Consider the following 23,952-nt stretch of genomic DNA (forward strand, 5'->3'; position numbering starts at 1 on the left):
CCACTTGGTCCCTCTGTCGTTGCGTTGTGGTCACTGAAGTGGATAGGTCAGCTCAGGAATCTTTTACGTGAGTGACTTTGCATTGACCTTATAGACCATTCCATGGTCATATTTAGTGCTGACTTTTTCTGTGAGTCAGGGCAATATTCTTCTAGACCCTGAGGAAGGTCAGCGCCAGTCTCCCTGTCTCAGGAGAAGCCTGAGGACTGTTTGTCCCAGATGCTGTTCCGGGCGGAGGTGGTTCAGTGAGTGTCTCCGAGGCAGCCGCTCTGAACGCAAGGCGGCCCCTGCAGGCAGTGCTCGCTGCCCTACTTGAGGTGAGAGCTGGGAGGCTTTGGCCTGGCAGGATGCATCCCTGAGTTCTGTGTCAGAGTCTGTTACTGCTCTTTGTGTGTCAGAGCTAAAACGGTATTTTCCTTTTATTTATTTTCAAGAGTCGGGAGTGTGTAGAAATAAATGGAAAGTTAACAGTACCACCTTGCATCCTATCACAAGCCCAGCACCCAAGTTGAGTTTAGAGCAGGGTAACAGTGAGTGTAGTGTTGTCATCTGTAGAAAGAGTGAGATGCACTGTAAATGTATGTCATAACTTGGAACTTCTAGCTCTGTGGCCTGTGATTGTGCAAACGGGTCTGTAGACTTACGTGGCTGTGTTCGCTTTGTATAAGCTAAGGGTTTTTGTTGTTGTTTAGAAGTATTTAGCACTGTCAGGCCACTGTGCCGGAACAGTGGACGCGTGGAGCTGCCCAGCCTGTGGGGAGGGTGCGCTCTTGGACATGGGTAGAGTCAGAAAGCTCACTGCATTTATTGAAAGAAAGAAAACTGTTTTGGGATGGGACTGGGAGAGAATTTTAATACATTCACCAAATTAAATGAAAGGACAAGAACATACAGTTGACACAAGACAGCTTTAAATCATAAAGAAGATGTGAGGTAGACTAGTGAGATTCACCATTTTAAGAAAGTTTTACAGTAATAAAATAACAGGTACTCCCTTTTCTAAGTCACAAAAAACAGTTGCATAAATTACAGCAAAAACAAATTGACTGTAACAGTTCTAACTTTTGGGGTACATTCAGTATTAACCTGTGTGAGCTGTCACTCACACTGCGGTCAGCAGGTCTCTAGCAGTGACTGTGCGGGCCTCGAGAATCCATTCACCCCACGTTAGTGTGTAAAAGGGTAGAAAAGCCGAAGACCGACACACTGAGATGTACACTAGCAGATCACGGCGTCCTGTGCTTGTGCAATTTTATCCTTCAAGAGGACCTAATATTCTCTACAAAAGGACACTGATAAGATGATTTTAAAAGGTCCAGACCTTGGTGGGATCGGGTGGAAGGAATAGGCAGGTCAGCGTAGATTTCTCCATTGTTGGGGCAGTGGCCTGTTGGCTTTCTTCTGACAGTTATGAACTCTTAATCATTTGAATTTTTCAGAGCACAGCCCTATCATGAGTACTGGCATCTCAAGTAATTTAGGAAATGTCCTTTAGACTATGAAGTTACAAAGCCCAAAGAAACTCTCTTGAGGCCATCTGCCCCAGGTATAATTATTTCAAAATTACTTCAAGTACTTCATTTTCTCTCTATAGTAAATGTTACTGGAATATTGCACAAACAGTGGAATTTATGATATCACCTGTACCAGGCTTTTTTTAAAAAGAAACAGGACATGTGAAATATGTTCGTACCTAAGTCCAGCTGTTCAGAATGTACCTCTTGGCCAGAAAATGAGCTGTGCTAAAACAAAGGAGAAGTTTCTAAAGCATATGTAAGGCAGATCCTCTTTGAAGGACAATTAAAAACAGGATTAAAAGGAATTGTTCATTTCAAAACACATCAAAAGCATCAAAAGTCGATGTATTAAAACCGAGAGATCTGCAGTCTGTCTTAATACATTCTATCTTTTCACTAGCTGTAAACTCCATGTTACTACAAGATAATAAAGTGGTCAGTTAATACTATTTGTTCTCAGCAAATGCAGGCTTTGTAGGGCCTCTCAGTAGTTTTGCAAGACAGATTCAAGTATGGCCATTTTAAGTAGGGACAAAGTGATACCTATGGGCTAATGAGAAAAATCTCAGATTGTTTAAGAACAAGAAACAGAGCGATATAAGTATAAACTTCTAATTGACAGTTTTAGAATACTTTCTACAAGTCTGGGGGAAGGGGGATTGTTTGTTTGGTGGTTTCTTTTTGGTACCGGGGATTGAACTCACGACTGTGCGCTTGCAAGGCAGGTGCTTAGGCTGCTGAGTTAAATCCCCAGCCCCAAAAATCTGCTTTTGATTAAAATAGTTGATGAGAAATCCATAGAAACTTGTGCCTCCTATTCTTGACATCTGTTAGATACCACCTGCTGATTTTAACAGCCAAAAGACTTCCTGGAATCTTCCTTAATCCTCACCAAAAAGTCAATGGTACAAGTCCCAGCTCCCTTCCTGTGGCTGTTCCCATTTCAGCAGCTCTCGTAGTTCACGTAAGTCAGCTAACACTCGTTTGTCTTTTTAAGGAAGCTCTGCCCGCATCACTGACAGAAACACCTTAGTTCCCCTACGCACAGGACCTCGGCCTGGCATTTGGGTTTGCTGGTGCCAGCCGTTCACTCGCAGCCAAACCAGGAGGTGTGCAGGGTGAGTGCTGGGAGCGTATGAACTGGCCCAGCTGTGGCCGACTCCTGCCCAGGATCAATCAGCAGCGTCCCTGCTCGTGTTAATGTGGACGCGTAAAAGGGCAAAGCGAAGGAAATGAGCCAGGAGAAGCTTCATAACGCGTACAGTGCCTGCTCTGCATTTACTTGCTTGTTTGTTCAGTTTAAATAGTAAACTTTTAACTCCTGTGGAAATTTTGCCAAGTTTCAATACATAAAGATTATAAATTTTAAGCTAACACTGCACAGAAAGACAAAGCTACTTCTTTTTTAAATATGAATATCTTCTACATTCTATCGGATCAGACCCCTGAGTAATGCTGTACCAAAGTACAGATCTGAAGAGAAACCGAGGGCGTAGGCCTCAGGCGTTAATCTTCAGTTAATCCCACACCAGCGGTGTGACTCACGCGACACATTCAAGCTGGCTCCTGCCCACGGTTCCCCTAGCGTAGTGTATGGGGACCCACGCGCCTCCTCGCCTTCCCACGCCCATCCCTGCGGCTCCCACAGGCAGAGCGCGTCCTCACCGCGAAACGTCTGTGGTGTTCCCCTGAACCAAAGGCCCTGTAAGTGGACCTGAAGGGCAGTGATGTCCCCAAAGACCTGCGCCAGATCTGGGGGGTTCTTTGGAGAGTAGAAATAGTTTGCACTTTGCTCCACAGTGATTGTACTTTAAAGAGAAAAATCGCCAGTTGCTCCTGCCCCTCCCCGCCTCGCCATCCTTCGCTGGCCTGTCCGCAGCTCACACGTGGCGCCCGGTGAGGAAGTAGAGGGGCTTGTCCTCACTGCTGTTCGCAGTCTGAAACTCGTCCCGGAGGCGGAACTGCCACTCGTCCTCCAGCTCTAAGCGGACAATTGTTTGGCGTAAGGAGCTTCTGTCTTGGCAGATGACACACAGGGTAGCACCTTTCGGAAAAAGGCAGAAATGCATCTTAGGCACTGGGGCTAAGGACCCTGGCCTCGCCTCCTCTCTGATCAGTCCCCGCCTGGCACCTCTGAGAAGCAGCTGCTTAGGTAAGTGACCTATCTGAATTGTTTTGAGCAAGTAGTTTTGCAATTTCCAGAGTTTCAAAGAGTGTGCCATGAGAAATCTCAAAACTCAGCGCCACCTGCCCACAGTAACTGCTGGTTTCACATGTGTTCCTGGGACTGCGTCCCCATGTGCTGCGTGGGGTGGAGGGCCGGTCTGGGCCGTGTAGCATGGCTAGCAGCGCCCGTGAGACCGAGTGCGCTACCAACAGCGCTACCCACCACCCGCGGACGTCTCCCGTCCTGCCCTCACTGAGCTCATGGCTCATCTTCTCGGTCCTCTGTGGTGGTTAATCTGCACTTTGTTCTGAGGTCAGTGTACCTGTTTGTATGATGTGTATCTGTTGAAATAACTTTAGCGTTTATTCCAGATCACAACTAAGGGGTCATGTCTGCAGACACTGTTATACAAACGTACTGTGATTCCCAGCCCAGGCAGTATGTGACTGCATTCACATTACCACAGCCTGTGCATGCTGGTAAGACGTGTACAGGGGACTTTTAAACTGGAGAATATGAAGAACATTCTGACATTAACATGGGCACAGGCTCATTTCACAGAGTGTCAAATGTGGATGTTCACCTGCATGTAACACAGCAGTAGCTTAGGCTGGAGGTGGTGGCGCACTCAGGGCTGAGGCAGGAGAGCTCCCAGCCTGGGCTACAAAGTGAGTTCAAGGCCAGCATAAACCCTGTCTCAGGCAGAAAACCGTAACAGTGGTTTGACATGACCACTTTTGTTTCTTCCTCTAATTACAGAGGTCAGTGGTCTTTTTTAGAGTAGGAAATTTTTGGAGGAAAGCAGTGGGGAATAGCAATGGGTCCTGAGAGCCCTCAATGGGCTGCCCCCAGTGGTTTGTTTAAAACTAAGGTAGCCAGATTATTGGCCAAAATCAGTATTAAAGAATTGTTTTCTTCGTGAGATGTTTCTGCTCTGAATTTTTTTTCTAGTGGGAAGCAGTAATGTTGACAATGAAGATACTAAATTTGGTTTACCTTTTAGAAACTTAAATTTCTTAAGAAGTTCAGCACCTACAAAAGAGTCACAGAGGTACAAGAGAAGTCCACTAAAAAACACCCCTTCGCAGTTGACGTTGCTGGAGTGTGGTCTGGAGCTGACGTAGCACATGGCCACCTGCAGGCAGCAAGCAGAGACAGCGCGGGTCAGGCGGGCAGGGCCGTGGCGGCCGGCCGTGCGCCCCTCGGCCAGGGGCAGGTCCGGAGCCACACCTTTCTCCGTGAGTTGAGCTTTGTGTTGCGTTTGGCTTAGTGTGCCAGCTAGATTTTACCTTCGGTGCCATTTTTCATAGGAAAGAATTGCTATGACAAATGAGTGCTAAGAAGCAGCCCCTCCATCTGAGTGTGACTGAGAACGGCCTCCCTTAGGAAGACGTACTTGGGAACGACTGACTTTTGAGATTGCCCTACTGACGAGGATAAAACACTTTCGGTCATCTTTTCATCTAGCTGTATCTAAATTTTCAGTTGGATAGACGCTTAAAGCAGCATGGATTTACACTCGTGGCTCGGGATGGCCTCTGTGTACAGAAGGTAACGGCCGGAAACCCCCAGGCCGTGAGGGGCACGGGGGTTCCCAGAGCGGGTGGCAGGAGGAGCGGCCCGCTGGTGTGGGTTCATTCATGGCTGTGATGCCCTGGGCAGTGTCCTTCATTCCACTGTACCTAAGTTGCTCATCTTTGGAGATCACAATGGTGCCTTTTTCAGAGGTCTGTGTGGGAATGAAGTGATTCGTGTAAACCCCTTTGTAAGTACTTGGTGAATGGTCGCAGCTGTTAGAAGGAGCCCTGTGCTCTGGGGGAGTGGGCTGGGGAGCCCTGGGCTTCAGGACTAATGTACACAGGTGCCACCGAGACTGCTGCATCCGATGGGTTTCACCTGTGAAAAATCTACAGTTCATGGCCCAACTTAAAACAGATTATTGGGACATCGTGCACCTTAAAAATCCTCCAAAATTGAATACACTTGGACTTGATATGTTAAAGAGTTTGTGTACAGACCAGTACACATGCAGAGAAAGCCCTAGAAGATGCAGTGCACTGAAATGTTTTATTCCTGTTGTAGGTGATTTTATATACCACTTTCCTGTTTTTAAAGATCCAGGTCTGGTGTGGTGGCACACACCTGTAATCCCAGCACCCAGGAGGCTGAGACAGGAGGCTCCCTGGAAGCTTGAGGCCCACCTTGGCTACATAGTTCAAGGCCAATCTGAACTACATAGTGAGACCCTATCTCCAAAAAAAAAAAAAAGAAAAAAAAATTGATTTGATATGTAGGACATGTTACATTAATGAAGATAATATAGATTAAGCTCTAAAAAATAATCTCAAGGGAGAGCTTAATGGCAGAAGTCTGGAAGTACAAGTGACAATTAACAAAATAAAAACCTAAAACTGAAAAAAGCCAAAAAACCAAAACCTAAAACCAGTGAACTTGAGACATCCAGGGGTAAGAGGTGGAGGGGATGGCTGGAGAGGGCGTGCACAGGCTGTGTGCTGTCCACACTGTGTTCCGGCAGGGCCCATGCTGTGGAGGGGACCCAGCTCCCAGGATGGGCGCCCTGAGCAGGTGCCACCCTGAGGTCATCAGGGCAGGCGTCTCAGAGCTCATTGGTCACTGTTCCTTCGCCACAGTGAGACAGGGGTGGGAGCCCTCTGTGGGAGCCTTTCCATGGCATGTCACTGGCTCACACCAGGCTAACCTGGGAGAGAAATGGGTGGGCTGGGGAGTGCAGTGCCGGCCACTTTACCTCCCAGCCAATGTTCAGGTAGCAGTCGATGGCCAGCACGGGGCTCTCGAAGCTGCGGATGGCTTTGGGGAAGAGCTTGTGGGCGGCATGCTGCAGGAACTTCTCCAGGAGAAACTGCGCCGGGGCTGCCAGCAGTGTGTGCTCGCTGTCCGGGGCGCACACATACTGAAGGGGCTGGATGGGCGCCGAGCTCTCGGGCACCTGCAAGAGCCAAGCCGAGTATGGGGAGGTGCCAGGTCAGGTCTGGCAGGCGTCCCATCCTGAGACCATGTCCCAGGACCCCTGGGGATGCCGGAGACCGAACACAGGCCTGGCTCTGTGCCAGCACAGTAAGAGGTGCAGCAGGGTGTTGCGACAGCCTGTGTAACTGTTAGGGGAGTATAGTCTCCGAGTCAAGACTGAGTGTCTGTGGGCTGCGGTTGGCCTTGGAGGACTAAAATCCAAGTGAGGGGACCTGTTTAGATTAGTAACAGCGCTGTGATAAACCATGCTCTAGCATGTGTCTGTCCTTTTTTGGTCCTGCATTTCCCTCCTCTGGGAAGAAATGATAGCACAGCATTTAATACGTTGTATATACCATGGGCCAGAGACAGTGGGAAGCAGGCTTTTTGGAAAGTAAGGTCCAGCAGGAGGTCTCTGACAGTGCCACTGAGTGTGGGTCGATTCCCATCTTAGCCCCTGTCCTCACAGGCGGAGGAGGTTCCTAAGCTCGCTTGGGCAGTCCTTGCTGCTGGTGGCCCGTGGAGTTCTCTCTTTACGGTTTGGTCTGTATTACTATCTCTGAAAAGGACCAGACAAGCATTCTTTGAGTTACGTTTTTCCTCATGCATTATCTAAGGAACATCCTGGGAAGTACGTCATCTCAGACCTAAGCTCTGACTGAGCGGGGCAGGCTCAGGTCTGCGGGAACAGTTTCGCTGAGTGGTCAGCTTGTGCTGTGGTGCTAGGTGAGTCCTGAGCAACAGAAATATAACAGCATAGTTGATTCACTTCCTTGAGCTGTGTGTGATGGCTCATGCCTGTAACCTCTGCGATCGAGGAGGCTGAGGCAGGAGGCTCACAAGTTTGAGACCAGCCTGTGTGTCTTAGAGACATCCTATCTTATATAAAATTAAAAAGAGCTGAGGTGCCGCTTCAGGGCAGAGCACTTGCATGACATTCACAGCCTGGGTTCAACTCCTGACACCCCCTACCCCAAGCCCAGAATCTCCCTAGGAACTGTGTAATGCCGGTGTCTAGGATCGAGATGCAGTGTTCATAAGACATTACTGGGCTCTCCGCAACCCAGGCTGCTGATGGGTTTCTAAGACCTAAAAATTGAGAGCAGCTTTTCCACTGTGAAGGTGGCACCCAGCACTGCTCTGCAGCTGTCACCACTGAGTGCCTATACTATACTGAATTGTACCGTAAATGATACCATATATGGAAACTGTTTCGATTACCAAGAGAAAAAAACAAAGGCCTATGAATGTTGAAAAAGAAAATTGACCTCAAGGTTAAGTTCTATCATAAACAGCACCATGCTGAAAACACATATCAATGAAAAGGACTGTCAGGACCGAGGAGAGGCGGAACACCTCTGGGAAGAGCCAGGCAGAGCCTCCGTGGGGAGCAGAGCCTGCCTGCCCGCAGCGCTGAGAGGGGAGAGTGGTTAAACAGAGCCTAGGAGAGGCCGGGAATGGGATCCTCTGCCCAGGAGTGCCAGTGCATGCCCAGGGAGAACAACTGTTAACAGGAAAGCAACTAGAGCTGGCTCTGCAGGAAACCACCCGAGAAGCAAAGGGTCCTTATGCCAGTGGGCCTCGGGCTCTAGGCCTGCGGGACACGTCCCGGACCTAATGATGCCACCCCCTTCCCCGCCACAGCTCGGAATATTACACCAAAGTTGCTGTCCTTGGGGTCTTCGAAAGCAGTGCGGGGTGTGCGGGGCGGCACGGTGCCCCCCTACAGGCCCGGCCCAGTTTCCTCCACGCCGTGCCCGGTGGTCCCTGCAGCCTACAGACCTCGCAGGTGCTGTGCTGCTGCTGCTGCTGCTGCTGCTGCTGCTACTGCTGCTACTACCAAACGGCCTTGCATAACTGCAGGCATCACCAGAGCTCCAGAATTGTAAAAAACATCTAAAGTGGCCCAGTTTTGGGCAGTGGGGTCGCGCCTGCGAGCCTTACCGAGACCTTTGGTTTAATGATGAAGTCCCTCTGCCCGCCGACCTGAATGTGCTTCTTCATGAGACTGAAGTTGTTAAAGCGGCAGATGAGCAGGCCGCTGCTGTTGGTTCTCAGGTTAAAGTCAACGTCTTCGCAGAAGTACCTGCATCACAACCACGGCGAAGGTTTCTCTCAGTGCCTGCCACAGCCCGACCACTGAGCAGACGGGACGGTGGCTGTCAGGGGAGGCCCTGTCTCGAGGAGCAGTCAGACAACCCTGATGGTAGCACCATTAATGGACGCGAAAAGGGATTTCTGTCCTCCGTGTGTCACAAGGTTCCAGGTTCCCCTGTGCGAACCAGCATCATGGGTGCTGCCTGTGAGTGGAAGCAGCAGCTGCCAGTTAGAGGGTGCTGAGGGGGACTTCCCGGCTCCTGGCAGTGCAGCTTGGCCGCTCAGAGTTGCTAGGAGTAAGGACACAGCTTATTCAGGTGGCAGAGCCAACTTGCCTGCTCCCCGGGGTGCCTTTTCCCTACTGGATTGCGCCTCTGGGTCTTATACATGGGGAAAGTGATTTCCTTGGTTCTCAAGTGAAAGAAGGCTTAGCCTTGCTTGCTTATGAGTCCGCAGAGAGCTCGGTATCGATTCCACCACTTTTGTGCCTTTGGTTTCTGTTGAGCAGTGAGGTGGCTCACGTGTCTTTTCTAAGGAATTCACCCCTCACCATCTGTTAGCGAACACCCAGCTCAGTGGTATGGCATGTGTGCTGTACCTGGCTACTGATTATCATTGAAAGCCCAAAGGTTCGCCACCACTGGCCTAGGCAGTCAGAGGGGCTGAGGCTGCAAGCCACGCAGGTTGCCTGTCTCGGGAGCCGCCTACCTGTTAAAGTCATACTGCACGTTCTGCGTCAGGTCGATGTTAAGGAGGATGAAGTCATGCACGTGGCACCTGGAGAACGGGGCCTTCAGGCTCTGAGGAGTCAGTTTGCTGCTCCACTTCTGAATGCCCAGGATGGCATAGTGGACGATTTTTGGTGTAGACTCGATGTGCTGCAGGACACTCTTCAAGGACACGTTCTTACTGGACATTCCGGCTTCCACAGACTGGCTGTGAAAGGTAGAGGTGAGACAAGGTCACTGCTGAAGGGCGGGTACTCACGCTGGAACACACAGGCATCCTGGGGGCCTGTGGGAAGAGCCCTGCGTTTCGCCACAGGAGCAGGCCGAGCTCGGCTGCAGTCACCAAAGAGGTAGCCAGAGTTAGCACCCCCGAAGGCTGCTTCCCACAGTAAGGCACACGTGAAACCCACCTTGGCTTCAAATACACGGAAGAAACCAGGGCACAAAATGCTGGGGGTCACCTGGCACAAGGTTTATAGGCCATGAAGACACTACTGCAGTTTAGGACTTTGCATTATTTAGCATTTACGGGTCTTCATGAACCCCTGGCTTCCACCCCGGTGCCGTGACCTTGCAGTGCGCCCTGGGAGGGCAGCTCTGTTCCAGAAGGAAAACCATTGTTAGGGCCCAGCTGTCACACAGGTAACGGGCTCAGCATGGGTGAAACAACTTGACTTTGCACCCACATAGTGAAGAGGTCGAGCTGAGACGCAGCTGTCTTTAGAGAGATGCTGGCATCACCACGGTTTCTACCCAGCACCAGGGCAGCAGTGCCCCAGTCTTGGAGCTGGGAGCCCAAGACGCTGCTGTACCGCACTGCCCGGAAGCCTCACTACCTGGTCTGCTCCTGGACGCTGTGGATGTTCCACAGGACACAGGAGTCGTCCATCACCACGATGAAAGGCCAGACGCATTGGCGCTTGACTCCCAGCTCCTCCAGGCGGTTCCTCTCCAGCTCTAGGTTGTGATACGACAGCTCCTTAATGAGGAACCTGGCGGCACCTGGAAGGCAGCACGGTCGCGGCTACGCATCCTGCTTCACCCGGCAGGCAAGTCACTGAGGCGAGCGTGGGAGCCCAGTTGCCGAGGTAGGGAAACACTGAGCCGCGTGGTCCGCATGACCCGCGCTCAGCCCTGGGAGCTCCATACCCAGGCCCTGCCCTAGGGTGCAGCCAGCTTCGGTGAGCAGTCGCCGCTTCACCTGACATGGCTGGCAGTGTTAGGACGCTGGCAGCAGCATCTCTGAAGATAGCGCTGCCACCTTTCCTCTGGTCTGCTTCTTGCCAGAGGGACTAAGGGACAGTGACAATAGATGGAAACCCAGTCCTGTGCCCACTGCTTTCCAGCCCTGTGAGCTGCATCAGTGAGCTCCAGTCTCGGGTCCCCCCCTCTAGGAAGGTGGTGTCAATGTCGCAGATTTGTGTGTGCTCAAAACAGCGCCTACACGGTAAGGATCAGTGCGTGCTAGCAACGATTGAAATGATCGTTGGGAAGTGGCCACGTGTGATGAGTGGACTGCCTCAAAGTGAGGTGACATAGAGATGATGATGGAACGAAGAGCCTGAAACATGCTACTGTGAGTTTATGGGGGAGCCTGACATGGCTTGGTTAAAGCGAAGGTGACACCGAGATGCAGGAAAAGCCACCTTCAAGAGCAGGTATTCAGCAGTTTGCCTTCCTAACATTATAAAGGCCCTGTGTGAAACACAGCTCCCATCAGGCAAGAGACAGCTTCCTCTAAGTCAGGAGAGACACAGGGATGCCCACTTGCACCACTTCTGTTGAAACACAGTACTGGAAGCACCAGCCAGAACAGTTTCGCAAGAGAAAGTCATCTCAATTGGACCAGATGATGTAAAATGATTTCTGTCCTCAGTCAACATAATCTTATATGGGAAAAAGAAAGAAAATTCTACAGAAGACCCTGTTAGCAGTAAATGAATTCAAGCAATGTTACAAGCAAAACATCACCAAAGATTAGTTACACTTTTATAAGCCAAAAATAGCCTACCAAAACAGTTCCAGCCAGGCATGTCAGCACACACCTGTAATTCAGCACTATAAGCCTAGCCAGGAGCGTCATAAGTTCAGGCCCAGCCTGGAGGACATTGTAAAGGCAGACCACAGCCCAGAAGCCACCCCTGTCATGATGGTCAGATGAGCTTTAATAAAGAGGCCAAGGCCATTCCTGGGGGAAGGACTGTCTGTCCAGCAAATGATGCTTCAGAGATTGGGCACCCACATCCATCTAAAAGAAGGAACTGCACTCTCACCTTCCACTGTGTGCAAGAATTAATAAAAACCCAGTCAGAGACCTGAGCTTAAAAGGCAGAACTACAGGACCTTTAGAAGAAGACATAGGCTTTGTGACACTGAATTTGGCAATAATCTCTTACATACGATGTCTAAAACAGATACCAAAAGAAAAAGTAGGACAAGCTGGATTTCATCAAAGAACAAAGTGGAAAGGCAATCCATGAAATGGGTGTTTACCCAATATTTTCAAATAACTCATCCCATCGGGTTGATATCCTGAATACAGTATATAAAGAATCTCTACAATCTAATAACAAAGCCATATCCAATTGAAAAAGAGGGTAAAGGGTGGGTGGTGGCGTTTTTTAGTTGCATAGGTGGTCTGCAAGCACAGGAAGACACCGTGCACTGCTGAAATCAGGGATTTTTATAAGCCAAAAATAAACAGCCTACCAAACAGTTTCAGTCTGTGGGTGCCTAACCATAGCCCTAAGAAGTGCCCAGCCCAGCGCCCTCTCTGCTCGGTGAACCCCGCACAGTACCTGTGGCGGAGGCTCAGTGCTCTGAACCCCACCCCGCCCGACCCCAGGGAGAGCACGGGAGCGCGAGAGCAGCTCCTCTCCACGGTCACGGGGTCCCCTGCAGCAGGGCGCCTCCCTCACCACCGCCTCACAGCTGTTTTCCAGCCCCGGGGCTCAGCCCCAACAGCAGCGGCTGCACTGGGAGGGAGCCCAGCCCTTCCCGGGGTGCCATGGGCCAGCGACCCGGAACTTCCTGCAGGGGTGCGCTCAGGTCTCGGCCCGCCCCCCGGCCCAGGAGCCCCTTACCCACGCCTGCGTTATTGAACATGCCGGGGAGCACCAGCATGATGTGGTTGGGCCAGTACTTGCGGTAGAGCGGCATCTCATATTCCTTGACCACCAGCAGGTGGAGGTGGCTGATGCCCTCCATGGCGTGGAAAAGGTTTAGGAGTCCGTGCTCGTGGCGACCACTGGAAGGAGTGAAAATAGGGCTCTTGACTGCATTCAAATTCTGCTGAAAAGGAAGCAAAACGGTAGAGCAAACGGGGTGAGAGCCCGGGAGGGAGGCGCGGCGCGGCGCGGTGCGGAGTGGCCTGGGCCTGGGCGGCCTCACCCACCTTGTCGGAGACCAGGGGCAGCCGCATGCTCTCCAGGTGCCTGCCCTGCTTGCTGAACACAAAGTGACCCTCTTTGGACTTGGGGATGATGAAGTAGAGCTGGACCTCTTCTCCCAGCATGGAGGAGGAGAAGGTGAACGCGTGGAGGGTAGAGTCCGACATCTGCGCTTGCGGGGAAGAAAGGGAGGGAAGGCGGCTGAGCCACGGAGGGATGCGCAGGGCAGCAGCGGCCTGGGCACCGCTTGGCCTTCTGTGCTTCGCAGCTGCCACCGACAGCGCGCCAGGGCCCGGGGCCGCGTCCCTGGACACCCCCCCCCCTCCAGCTTCCCGTTGTGTCAGAGCCGAAGCCCGCTGTGTGCTGAGTAACGAGGTCTCTGCCAGCCAGCCAGGCAGGCAAGCAGGCAGGGTCTGGCTTGGTGGGGACCTCGGTTTTGTTGCTGTGGTACTGGGACAGAACCTGAGCCCAGCCCCAGGTGACAGCAGTTTTACCAGCTTTCCCAGTAGTTTTAACCCAGGTACTAGATTTTGTAGAAAACCAACAGTGTTACTCTTCCTTAATTCTAGTTTTGCTTCATAAATAAGAAATTTTTCTGTAATCACAAACTATAATAAGGAGAATTTTTAGTTCTAAAATTTTCTAAAACTTAAACAGTTATAGGCCTGGACTAGAATCATGTATGCTTGGTAAGTCACTGAGCTAATTTTGCAGTAGCCCACCGAAAAAATAAACATGACAGAGCGTTGTGCCCCTGCTGCAGGGCTGGTGCCGAGGGTGAGGGCCTTTCACAGAAGCTGTGCCCAGCCCTTGTGCCTAAGTTGCCCAACTGGGTTGGGATTTTGGGTCCTCCTGCCTCAGCCTCCCGCAGTGTTGGGATTCCAGACATGCACCTTCACCCCCAGCTCCACCTGGGCAGCATGGGGAAGGTGAGGGTCTGGTCCTGAGGGGCAGAAGCAGGTTTGAAGGTCTGCTCCGCAAGGCTGTGCGCGACAAGAGTTGTTGCCAGGGGCTCAGAGCCAAGACAACATTCGCAAAGAATCTGGGGAGGGTGATGCGGAACTTAGCCCTTACCCTGGACGGCACTGAGCACTACTGCCCTCCTGCCGCCCACTCAGCCAGCTTCCCTTCCAGGCACCAAAACGCCGCACAGGGCCCAGTCCTCCTCGGCCCCACCCAGCCTGCCTCCCTTGGCGCTCCCGCCCCTGGGTGCCCGGTGCTGGGCACCTGGGAGGCTGCAGCGAACTCCATGTACTGGTGGCACTGCTCGCAGTGGTGAAAGGTGTTGTAGGCCGCGTACTTGGTCAGCATCATGGACACAGTTTCTCGCCTCCGCGGCTCCTCACTCTTGCACTCCTTGGCGCCTTCTGTGTGGTGGGCGATAACATTGGTCCGGGGCACACAGGGGCCTGGAGCTCCCCGCGCTGCTGCACCTCGCAGCGCCCACCAGGGGTCTGCCCTCGGCCAGCACCAGGCACTCCCACCTTGCTTGATGCCCGCCAGCTTCTCCGTGTACACCAGGCTCATGCGGCTGTACTTGGGGTCGTGCACGCTCACGTCGAAGGGCATCTTGCTGAAGCTCTCCAGGTCGGGCCACGGCTCGCCCTCGGCCTGGCCCGAGGGGCTGCTGTCGCTGTGATCTGGCCGAGAAGGAAGCACAGACAGCAGGGTGAGACCGCGGGCCTCGCCCTCGGCGCTGTGTCCCAGGCGGCGAGCTGCACCGCCCAGCCACGCGGGTTCCCAAGGCTGATACCCAAGAGGTTTTGGGGTGTGGGGCAGAAAGCCCAGGCTGCAGCACAGTTGGAGGGCCCGCCCTGGAGCCCGGCTCAGCCCGCCGCGCCCCAGCTCCTGAGGCGCCCGCGCTGTGCTTCCGGCCGGTCGCAGGCGGATGGCGGGGTCGTGCAGAGGGCAGAGTACACATTACAGATTACGATGAAGTGTCTTAGCCTGACGGGACAGCGGGGGACCCCGCCAAGCCTGGACCCCGCGCTGCGGGAGGCGGGCCGGGGCCTTAGCCAGGCCAGGACCCGGCAGTCCGCTTCCGGTGCCGCCAAAACGCCGTCCGCAGAGCGCAGGGACGGGGCACGGCTGTGACGCCGAGTGTACCCAGGTGAGGTCTTCGCTGCTCCCGGCGGGCGCGAGGAGAGGCGGAGCCCGGTGCCCCGGGCCCTGGCCTTCGGGTCCGACCCCCTCTGAGGACTCGGGGTGCTAGAGGGCGCCCCTCCCGCGCTCACCCGCGTTGATCTCCGCCTCGTCGAACACGTCCACCTCCAGGAGCCGGATAAGCATGCGGAAGAGGATCCGGAGGAACTGCAGGTACGAGCCGGTCTTGCCCGCCTGCGCCGGGGTTGGGGAGACAGCGCGTTCACGGGGCGCTCGGCGGCCCGTCCCCGCCGCCCCGTCCCCGCCGCCCCACCCGTCCCCACCTGCGGCGGCCCGGTGAGCAGCAGGCGGCGCGGGTGGCCGGTGCGGGCGGCCTCGGGCCGGTGGCCGTGGTCCGCGTGGTGCTGTCGCGCCGCCGTCCAGCGCCGGTAGTAGCGCGACAGCTCCTCGCCGCTGGCGTCTCCCTTCGGCCGCGGCCGCAGCGCGCTCACCCAGGCCACGTCCGCGTGCGGCAGCAGCGCCGAGGACAGCGGCGACGCGGCGGCGGCCCCCAGCAGGCGGTAGGCGGCGCGCGACAGGATCACCGCGGGCGGCAGTGCGGGAGCCGAGGACGCGGGACTGGGCGCGGCGGGGCCCAGGGAGTCGCACTCCGGGCGCGGGGCGTCGCTGGCTTCGCCAGGCCCTGCGCTGCTGGCCGGGCTCTGGGAGCCGGGGCTCAGGGGCCGTCGCGGGGCCCGGTCGGCCGTGCTGGAGGAGCTCACCCCGTTCTCCATGACCGAACCTGCAAGAGGATGCGTGGCTCACCACCCCCTCTGCCGCCCGCCCGCCTAGGCAGGAGGCTGAAGTGCCAAGGGCTTGCTTGGACCCCGCTCATACTCAGCGGTGCCCCCAGTCCTGGGGACGCAGTCCGCATCCTTGCCCCCTACCACGACACAGTGCACACCAGGTCAGGGGCTCGGAGGGCCTGGCACCCACGTCCATCCCCCACCCCACCTTCTGGAACACGCTTTCCAGGCCACCGCGGGAGGTCCCTGCAGCTGGTCCCTAAGCCAGGGGGGATCCTGCGCCCATTGCCCCAGCGGCCGCTCTGCAAGCGGCTAAGACTTCCCTTCTGCACTTCCAGGTACTGTTCCACCTCTCGCCCCTCTTGGGGTCCACACCCACGGCTACTCTACACTCAGAGCTGCACCCCTAGTGCCGTTTCATTTTGCAGCAGGGTCTGGGAAGTTACCCCGACTGAGCTTGAACTTGCAATGCCCCTGCCCCTGCCTGCAGAGTGCTGGGACTATAGATGTGCACTGCCACACCCAGCTCTGTCCCTGGGAACCTTCTGTGCCAAGGACCAGGCACAGGCCTCAGGCCTCAGGCCACTGTGCACGGACTAGATGCAGCATCCCCGAGAGAATTGGGGCGCAGGGACCCTGCAGGCCAGGGTTTCTGGGCTTGGCCTGTCACCAAGCTCTGAGGAAGTGGCCTGTGGGGACTGCAGTCTTCAGACTCAGAACACACTGCCTCCCACCCCCAGGAAAAGGGGGCCGGGCACCAACCTGAGGTTCCTGTGAAGGCGCTGCTGTTGCTTTGTGGCCGCTCCAGGTCGGGGAGCAGCTCCTCAGGGTCGGGATCAGGGTCTGGGTCGGGGTCGGGGTCCAGGTCCAGCTCGCTGACTTGGGGCCTCTCGGGCTCCTTCCCACTGAGGTCGAGTGCGGCCGGGGACCCCCGCAGGACCTCTTTGGAGACATAGCAACAGGCCAGGCCCAACTCCTGCTCCAGGGCGGTGCGTGTTAGGTAGCTCGAGTCTATTAAGCGGAGGTCACAATACTTCAGGGACCTGCACGGAAACCGTAGTGTCGGTGGCCTGCTGGGGGTCGGCCTTTGGGGGCTTGTGGTGGCTGGGCAGGCCGTGAGCTTTGGGCCAATTTAAGCCCTTCAGCTTGACTCCTCTGCTTCACTCTAGAAGGGAGAGCAGTGTGGGCAAAAGGACAGCCTCAACTGAAGCTGTCACCGTGGCTGCCCAGCCTGTGGACCCTGATCCTTGTGGTGGGGACAGCAGATGTACAGAAGTTTTAAAATCCTACTTCTAGAGCCGGGGATACAGCTCAGCGGCACAGTGCCGGCTTGGCAAGCTTGAGGTCCTGAGTTCAATTCCCGGTCCTCCTGCCCACTCCCCCCATCTTGCTTTTCTTCTCCAGCCTTCTGGTGCCTGCTTTGGTGTGCAGTTCTTCCAGAATATGATTCCCTCCCTAGAGGTGAAGGTGCTGCCTGGCACTCCGCAGGGAGGCTCTGCTTTGCACATCCCCGCGCCAAACTGTCCTCGCAGTCCACCAGGCCCGTGAAACAGGCCTACACCGGCCAAGCGCTGAGGCCGTGGAGCCATGGGTCATTTAGCCTGTACCTGGGAAAGGTCTCCCCTAGAGGGTCCTTGCCCGTCAGGATCACGATGCACGGCAGCCCTTCGAGGTCCTGGTAGGTCCGCGGTGTCCACTCGTCCAGCTCGTTTCCCCGCCATGTCTGCAGGAAGAGGCCCACACAATGCCAAGCAAACTCCTGAACTCCTCACTCAGGATCCCGCCTGCTGAGGTCCCCGACTCATTTTAGGGATGGGTGTGAGCGCACGGATTTGGACTGCTGCCTTAAAACATCCATGAAGCACTATAGGAGAGTGTGGCCTTCAGGTTTTAAATCTCAAAAGATAAAGCAGACTCCGGGGAACCTCATGCACCATCCACATGGGTGGAGGAAATGCACGGAGCCTCCCAGGTCCCAGCAGCCACAAAAGACACATCTGGCTGTGGATGGCTTAGAGGAGAATTTCTTTTCTTTTTATCGGCACCAGGGATCGAACTCACTCCCATGTGCTTGCAAAGCAGGCGCTTATGCTGCTGAACTAAATCCCCAGCCCCCCTGATGAGAATTTCAAAACACCATCAAAACTGACATTTTCATCCAAAAAATAGTGAAATTAGCCACCTTGGATTTTTCCCACTTGATGAACTTATAAAATAACTGACTGTGATCGGAAACAAATGACCTGAAAGCCATTCAAAAGGAAAGAGATCGTTTACATCTTTCTCTATTTTAGAACAGAAAAGCTGAGGGCCGCAAGTGGGGGCAGCAGTGTCTCGGGCCCTGCAGGCGCACCCTGTGCCCTGCGCGGATGGAGCCGCTGCCAGGGCTCCAGGGCAGGGGTGAGGCGCACCCTGTGCCCTGCGCGGATGGAGCCGCTGCCAGGGCTCCAGGGCAGGGGTGAGGTAGGAAGAAAGAAACCCAGCCGGCTTCAAATAGAACCACGTGTGCTTTGCTACGCACCAAATGTGCTAAAGAGAAACCTGCCAGCCTAGAGCCCGCGGGAGGATCTGCCGAGGCCTGGGAAGCCCTCCCTGCCCGCGGGCGGCTTCCTGGGCGCGCGCCTACTGAGCGGAGGCTTATTTTAAGGGGCCTATGAAACACATCCCCCTTCTGCCCGTGGTCACCAGACCCCCCCATTCCACGCTGGTCTTCCGTGGACACCCTGACTACAGGGCTGAGGCCCTGCAGAGCCCTGCACGAGCAGCTGATTTGTTTCTGTTGCGCCTGTGGCCTGCACCGCGCTGTGCGCCTGGCCGGAGACCAGGGCAGTCAGAAGCGGGACCACGGGGTGGAGGCGGAGTTGGGTTTTGTCAGGATTAGAGGGCCCTTCTGGCACCTCCACGCCACCCTGAGAACAGACAGCAATAGCCAGCCATTGCCCCTTCCATGGATGGTCCCCTAGGGTGGGCCTGTGTTTTCCCTTCTGTGGAGTCGGGGAGGGAGACAGACCGTCTGTGGTTTAGAGGAAACGAAACGGGCTCTCTCGTGGGGTCTCGCAGCTGCTCCACACTGAACAAGTCAGCAGGGAGGTGCGGTCTGCCAGCGCTTGCTCTCAGGGCAGTGGTCCCCAACCAAGGCCCAGGGACACCTCCCCAGCACCTGGCCACACAGTCTAGTGCCTGGGGACCCAGAGCTGGCCCCAGACATCCATTTAGACCCTCCAGCCACAGGCAGCAGAGGCTCTCTAGCTTTCCCAGGTCCTCCTCATCTGCATTTTCAAATGTCCTAAGAGGGGTCTCAGGAGGTACGCCCCGGTGCCAAGGGCTTTGGGAGTTCATTCATTCATCCTAGAAACTCCTCTGTGATTGAAAATTAGCAACATATCTCTATCTGAAATCTAAGTGTTACAGTTTCTACTAATACAGGTATTCCTATTTTGGGTAATTTATCCCAGTTATTTATCAAACTAATGTTTTTCCATTTTAGGTTAATTCTTGTTAACAAACAATAAAAAGCTTTACATTTATAAACATGATTTAGGAACACAAAATAAAGATTGGATTTGACCTCTTAGAAATCATATTATCCAATCGTTTCATTTTGCAACTGGAAACTACTTCAAATCTCCAAAGACTTTCGTGCTTTCTTTTTGTAAAGTTGCCAAACTAAATTTTTATTTTTGATGGTGCTGGGTGGAAACTAGGCCCTTGTCTGTGCTAGGCAAGCAGTCTGCCACCACTCCCCTGTGCCACTCCCCAAGGTAGATTTTTCTGCCTAATTCAGACAGATGGTTCCATACTTCTCTTCGTGTAAGTATTTGACCAAATGCTTTTCATGGCTAGGACACACCGGACTATACAAGTCCCCGGAGACTGAGCCAGGCCTACAAGTCACAAGTCCCGGGAGACTGAGCCAGGAGAGGGATGATCCATCCGTCACTCCATTCATGGCTGACAGGAAGGGGAGGAGCATCGGACTTGGTACTGCACTGAGTCTGCTGCAAGACACCTGGCTGCGTCTCAGTCTGCAGAGCCAGGAGCCGAGGGCCACAGGAATGCCTCGGATGATAGGCGGGCTGCTGAGGAATCCCCGGAGAGCCTGGAGTGGGTCTCGGTGAGTCCCACTGCTTGCCGGCTCTTGCCTGGAGCGCACAGGCAGGCCAGGTGGGCAGAGCATTAGAAGGTGGAGGCTACCTTACAGGGCACCCCAGAGAGCGCCCCCATCAAAACAGATGGAGGGCCAAGTGCATTTCGAACAAGGGCAGTAAACATGGGGTCAAAGTAAGTCTGCCGTTTCGGACCTATGCAGGGTGACCAACTGCATGCGCGCGCGCTGAGGCTGGACAGAGGCTTTGGAAACTTCTGGTTAAGACAAAGCAGACCTTTAGCTAAACGGGGGCATTGGGTTCAAGTTCACCCCCGTGTGCAGCCGCCCGGAGAGGCTTCTGAGAGAGCAGGAACTAAGGGATGGGGGGGGGGGGGCACGCGTGTCCCTGCTCACCTTTAGTCGCGCCACGAAGTGCGCCGCAACGCTGAGCTCCGAGGCCGGGTTGCCCAGGATGATCTCGAAGCGATACTGCAGGCCCAGCTTGTCACGCACCTCCTGCAGCCGCTCCTTGGCCAGCATGGCCAGCTGCACCGAGGGCACCCTGAGCACCAGCATGTGTCCCTGGCCGCTCGTGCTCCTGCCGGGGGAGCTGATGAGGTCGTCCACGATGCTCAGCGTCTCGGGCGTGCTGTGGTCCCGGAGTGGTGCCACGGTGGTGAGCGCCATCAGGGCTTGCGAGTACTGCTGGATGAGCAGGTAACAGCGCACCACCATGCTGTGCAGCCGGGGGTACCTGCGGAGCACACGGGGCGCCGAGCTGCGGCGCGCACACGCCGCCGGGCAGCTGTCCCGCGGGGGAGCCGCTCGGCCCCGCACCGGTCCTGAACGCTGCAGCCTGCTGCTCCCCAAAGGCCCCGGCTGCCCCTCCTCCACTGCAGACGGTGGCTGGCGAATCCCGGGACCCTCACCCCGAGGGAGCCGTGGGCTGGAGGAATGGCACTGTTAGTTTAGTTCGCTGGGAGTTAAGATTACAGGCACGGAGTCCGCACCGTCGTGTCTGCAGAGCCTCAGACACGAAAAAGCTGACAGTGACCTCTGGGTAGCAACGCGGAGCGCAGCGCGGCTGCTTTGCTTACTGTAAGCTGTGCCTGGGTGGCCAGCACAGAGGCCTGGAGGAAGCGCGCCCCCTGGTGGTGCAGCGGTTCTTACCCAGGCCTGGCCGGCTCGGTCAAGGCCACCCTGCAAATGGGAGCTAGGAGCAAAATCCTTCTCCCCTACCTAGACTGTGGGGGGAGAGGGTACTTTGTCCTTGTCGGCAGTTCAGAAATTTACAAAGCAAGAAGAAAATAAATCTCCCTCGCTGCTGGGGATAAACCCGGGACCTTCACACTGAGCCATAGTGGTTTCAGTCCTTTTTAATTTTGAGACAGGCCTCACTAGCTCACTAAGTTGCAGAGGCTGGGCTGGAACTTGCAACCCTCCTGCTTCAGCCTCCCAAAGTGCTGGGGTTACCTGACTTGAATCACTCAGGCGCCTGCTATTCCTCAGAAAGCCAGGTGGCTGAAAATGGCTGTGCCCTTCCTCTCTGGTTGCCAGTGGGCTGGAGGGGGATTTCGCCTTTGCTCCAATCCCTGCTTCTATTGAAAGCACAAGTGCGCCACAGTTTCACACAGAAAAGCCCAGCATCGGAGACCATTTAGGACTGAGTGGCTTCCAGAGGGGACAGGGCCAGATGCTCTTCCTTTTCATGGAGTCCCAGTCCTGCAGCTGGCTGCAGCCAGAGCCTGGACTGTGCTTATCCAGACTGGGACCCGCTATTGTCACACAGCCAAGTGTTACTAGCTCGGGAGGAAGCAAAGAGAGCCCCTGGCCTGGGCCTGCAGCTGCACAGGAAGCCCTCGATAGGTCGGCCTGGGGAGGCTGTGCTGGAGGGAGCTGGCACCCGGCAGCTATGCTGAAAACCTGAATTTTCTGTTTTTGGCTCGACCATGGAAAAAGTGAAAGAATAAACAGTAACTCTGATCTACAGGCATTTAGATTTCACACTCTGAAAGCGTTCTGAGTCCAGTGTGGTGGTACATACCTGTAATCCCAGCGCTTGGGAGGTTAAGGCAAGAAGATGGCTGTGAGTCTGAGGCCAGCCTAGGCTACACAGAGAGTTCAGGGCCAGCCTAAACTACAAAGCGAGACCTTGTCTCAAAACATGGAACCAAAGAGCTTTGAATTTAAAAATGAACAGTTTCCTCAACCTGTTATATTTGCATGAAACTACAGGTGTAGTATATTGTAAGTATTACAAAAATTGTAAAGAGATGCTAATGGGACCATACTATGAAATACAATTTCTAACCATGTGCAGTGGTGCACACTTGTAAATGCCTGTACTTGGATGCTGAGGCAGGAGGATTGCTGCGAGTTGAGGCCACTATGAACTACAGAGTGAGACCCTGTCTCAAAACCCAATCAATCAATCAATGAAATAAAAGTTCTGAAACTGATGTTGCTGGAATGACAGATGTGTTTCAGGAGTGTTTCAGTGTGTGGAAAACGTAAGAGGAAGACTCCTGGATGGGTTCAGAAATTTTGAGATCTCTCATCTAAGAGAAGGATCAGGGCACAGTGTCAGTTACGAATTCTCAGATCTGAAATATCTGCAAGAATGTCCAGCCGTCCTCCAGGCCTGCTGCTTCCCGGAAGACCGCGTCCTAACCTGCCTGATGGGAGGGACCCACTCCTCCTCATTTTGATGTTTCGGTTCCTCTTAGCCCAATCGTAGGGCGGACTGTTCGCTAGGTGGTGAGGGAGCCTCACTGAGCCCGCCGGCCAGCGGTCGTGGCCCTGCCGGATGAGAATCAGCATCGCCCGGAACCTCTAGAAGGTTAGGGATCCGCTGCTTAGGGCCAGCGAGGGACATATTGGGAGGAGGAGCCCAGGGAGCCAAAGGGAGTCTCCTGTTTGGTCCCTAGGCTGAGGGCGGGGAGAGGCCCCGCGGGCTGCCCCCTCCATGTCCCTCCTGGTGAAGTCCACGCGCTCCCTGTCACCACCATGCAGGGTCAGGGCCCCTGTCCATGCGCTCCCGCAGGCACTGCCCTCCCGTCTGTCTCGGTGACCACCTGCACCATGGGCCAGGGTCGTTCGGGAGACACTACTGTGGTCTGGCCTCTGTGCCATCTGCACAGCCCTTGGGCTGCGGGGTGCGGCCGTACCTCTCCAGGAGCGCGCTCACCATCTTCTCGAAGGTCTCGTCGCACCTCAGGAGTGGGCTGGTGACGCCCCACTGCAGGGACTTGCTGTACTCGTTCAGGCCGAAGTACAGCTTCTCCTGGCAGCCCGCGTCCTCCTGCGCCAGACAGAGCAGCGCGGTGAGCATGGGGTGCCACCGCCTGGGCCAGGCCAGGGGCACCCCGGAGGGCGGCCTGCTCGCTCTCTCCGCTCCGGCTCCGACCACAGGGGCTCGAACCCCTTTCTCTGCGTGCCGGCAGCTGCGGCTCTCTGGGCCCGCGCTACCCACTGAGCTCTCTCCAGAGAGAAGCGCCAAGGCCCCTCGGGGCCAAAGCTGGCCTGTCCAGGGCGTGGTCATGCGTGCAGCCTTTTGCTGCAAAGGAGATTTAGGAGGAATGGAAACAGACCCTGCCGCCTTCATAGGGGCGGTGTGTGGCTCTGTTAGGGCGTCGCACGGAGGCGGCCCAGAGCACGACACTGACCCTCGCAGTTTTCTCGCTTCTACCCCTCAGCCCACTCGGTTGCTGTCGTGATTTTTCTTGTCATGTTGCCTGTGCACTTCAGTCCCCTTTTGTTCTCGGGGTGCCCACCGATCCCTCTCCATCTTCACCGCCCTGAAGGGAAGTGGGGACCAGGAGGGAGCAGCTGCAGCTGTCGGCCTGGGCAGGGCAGCACGGCCAGAGTCTCCGGGCCCAGAACCCTCCTCTCCGTGTCCCTCGGGCAGCTGGGGCTCGGGCCGTGTCTGGGGACGTCTGGGACCCTGCATGCTGCTCCTCTGCCTGCCGCAGCCCCTCCCTACCCTGACATGTTGGTAACCCAGGAGCTTTGGTGACACTGCAGAGGCAGTGACAGCAGTGAACAGGGCCAGCCTCACCACCGAAGCTGGGGACCTTGAGGTGGCTTCCCGT

General features: G+C 55.1%; 1 protein-coding gene across 8 annotated transcripts in view; it reads right to left on the bottom strand.

Annotated features, from left to right (window-relative positions):
* Window positions 1–825: 825 nt before the first annotated feature.
* The window catches only part of Greb1l (GREB1 like retinoic acid receptor coactivator), a 223,124-nt gene continuing 199,997 nt past the window's right edge, over window positions 826–23,952 (bottom strand). For 2 of the 8 annotated variants that reach the window (XM_063231862.1, XM_063231861.1), the window contains 16 exons: window positions 23,029–23,162; window positions 20,276–20,615; window positions 17,382–17,497; window positions 16,537–16,817; window positions 15,313–15,770; window positions 15,121–15,223; window positions 14,371–14,526; window positions 14,114–14,253; window positions 12,892–13,053; window positions 12,581–12,788; window positions 10,334–10,499; window positions 9,478–9,705; window positions 8,617–8,758; window positions 6,452–6,652; window positions 4,681–4,819; window positions 826–3,561 (listed from right to left, as the gene is read on the bottom strand). In XM_063231862.1, the coding sequence (XP_063087932.1) occupies window positions 3,398–3,561; window positions 4,681–4,819; window positions 6,452–6,652; window positions 8,617–8,758; window positions 9,478–9,705; window positions 10,334–10,499; window positions 12,581–12,788; window positions 12,892–13,053; window positions 14,114–14,253; window positions 14,371–14,526; window positions 15,121–15,223; window positions 15,313–15,770; window positions 16,537–16,817; window positions 17,382–17,497; window positions 20,276–20,615; window positions 23,029–23,162 (3,138 nt within the window). In that variant the 3' untranslated portion in view covers window positions 826–3,397. Of the gene's footprint in view, window positions 3,562–4,680; window positions 4,820–6,451; window positions 6,653–8,616; window positions 8,759–9,477; window positions 9,706–10,333; window positions 10,500–12,471; window positions 12,789–12,891; window positions 13,054–14,113; window positions 14,254–14,370; window positions 14,527–15,120; window positions 15,224–15,312; window positions 15,771–16,536; window positions 16,818–17,381; window positions 17,498–20,275; window positions 20,616–23,028; window positions 23,163–23,952 lie in introns of those variants that run through there. The other 6 variants (XM_063231864.1, XM_063231863.1, XM_063231865.1 and 3 more) reach the window with 6 other exon arrangements.

Source organism: Cavia porcellus, unplaced genomic scaffold (genome assembly GCF_034190915.1).
Source record: "Cavia porcellus strain 051 isolate PalLab524CR breed Dunkin Hartley unplaced genomic scaffold, mCavPor4.1 scaffold_20, whole genome shotgun sequence".
Classification (NCBI taxonomy): Eukaryota; Metazoa; Chordata; class Mammalia; order Rodentia; family Caviidae; genus Cavia; species Cavia porcellus.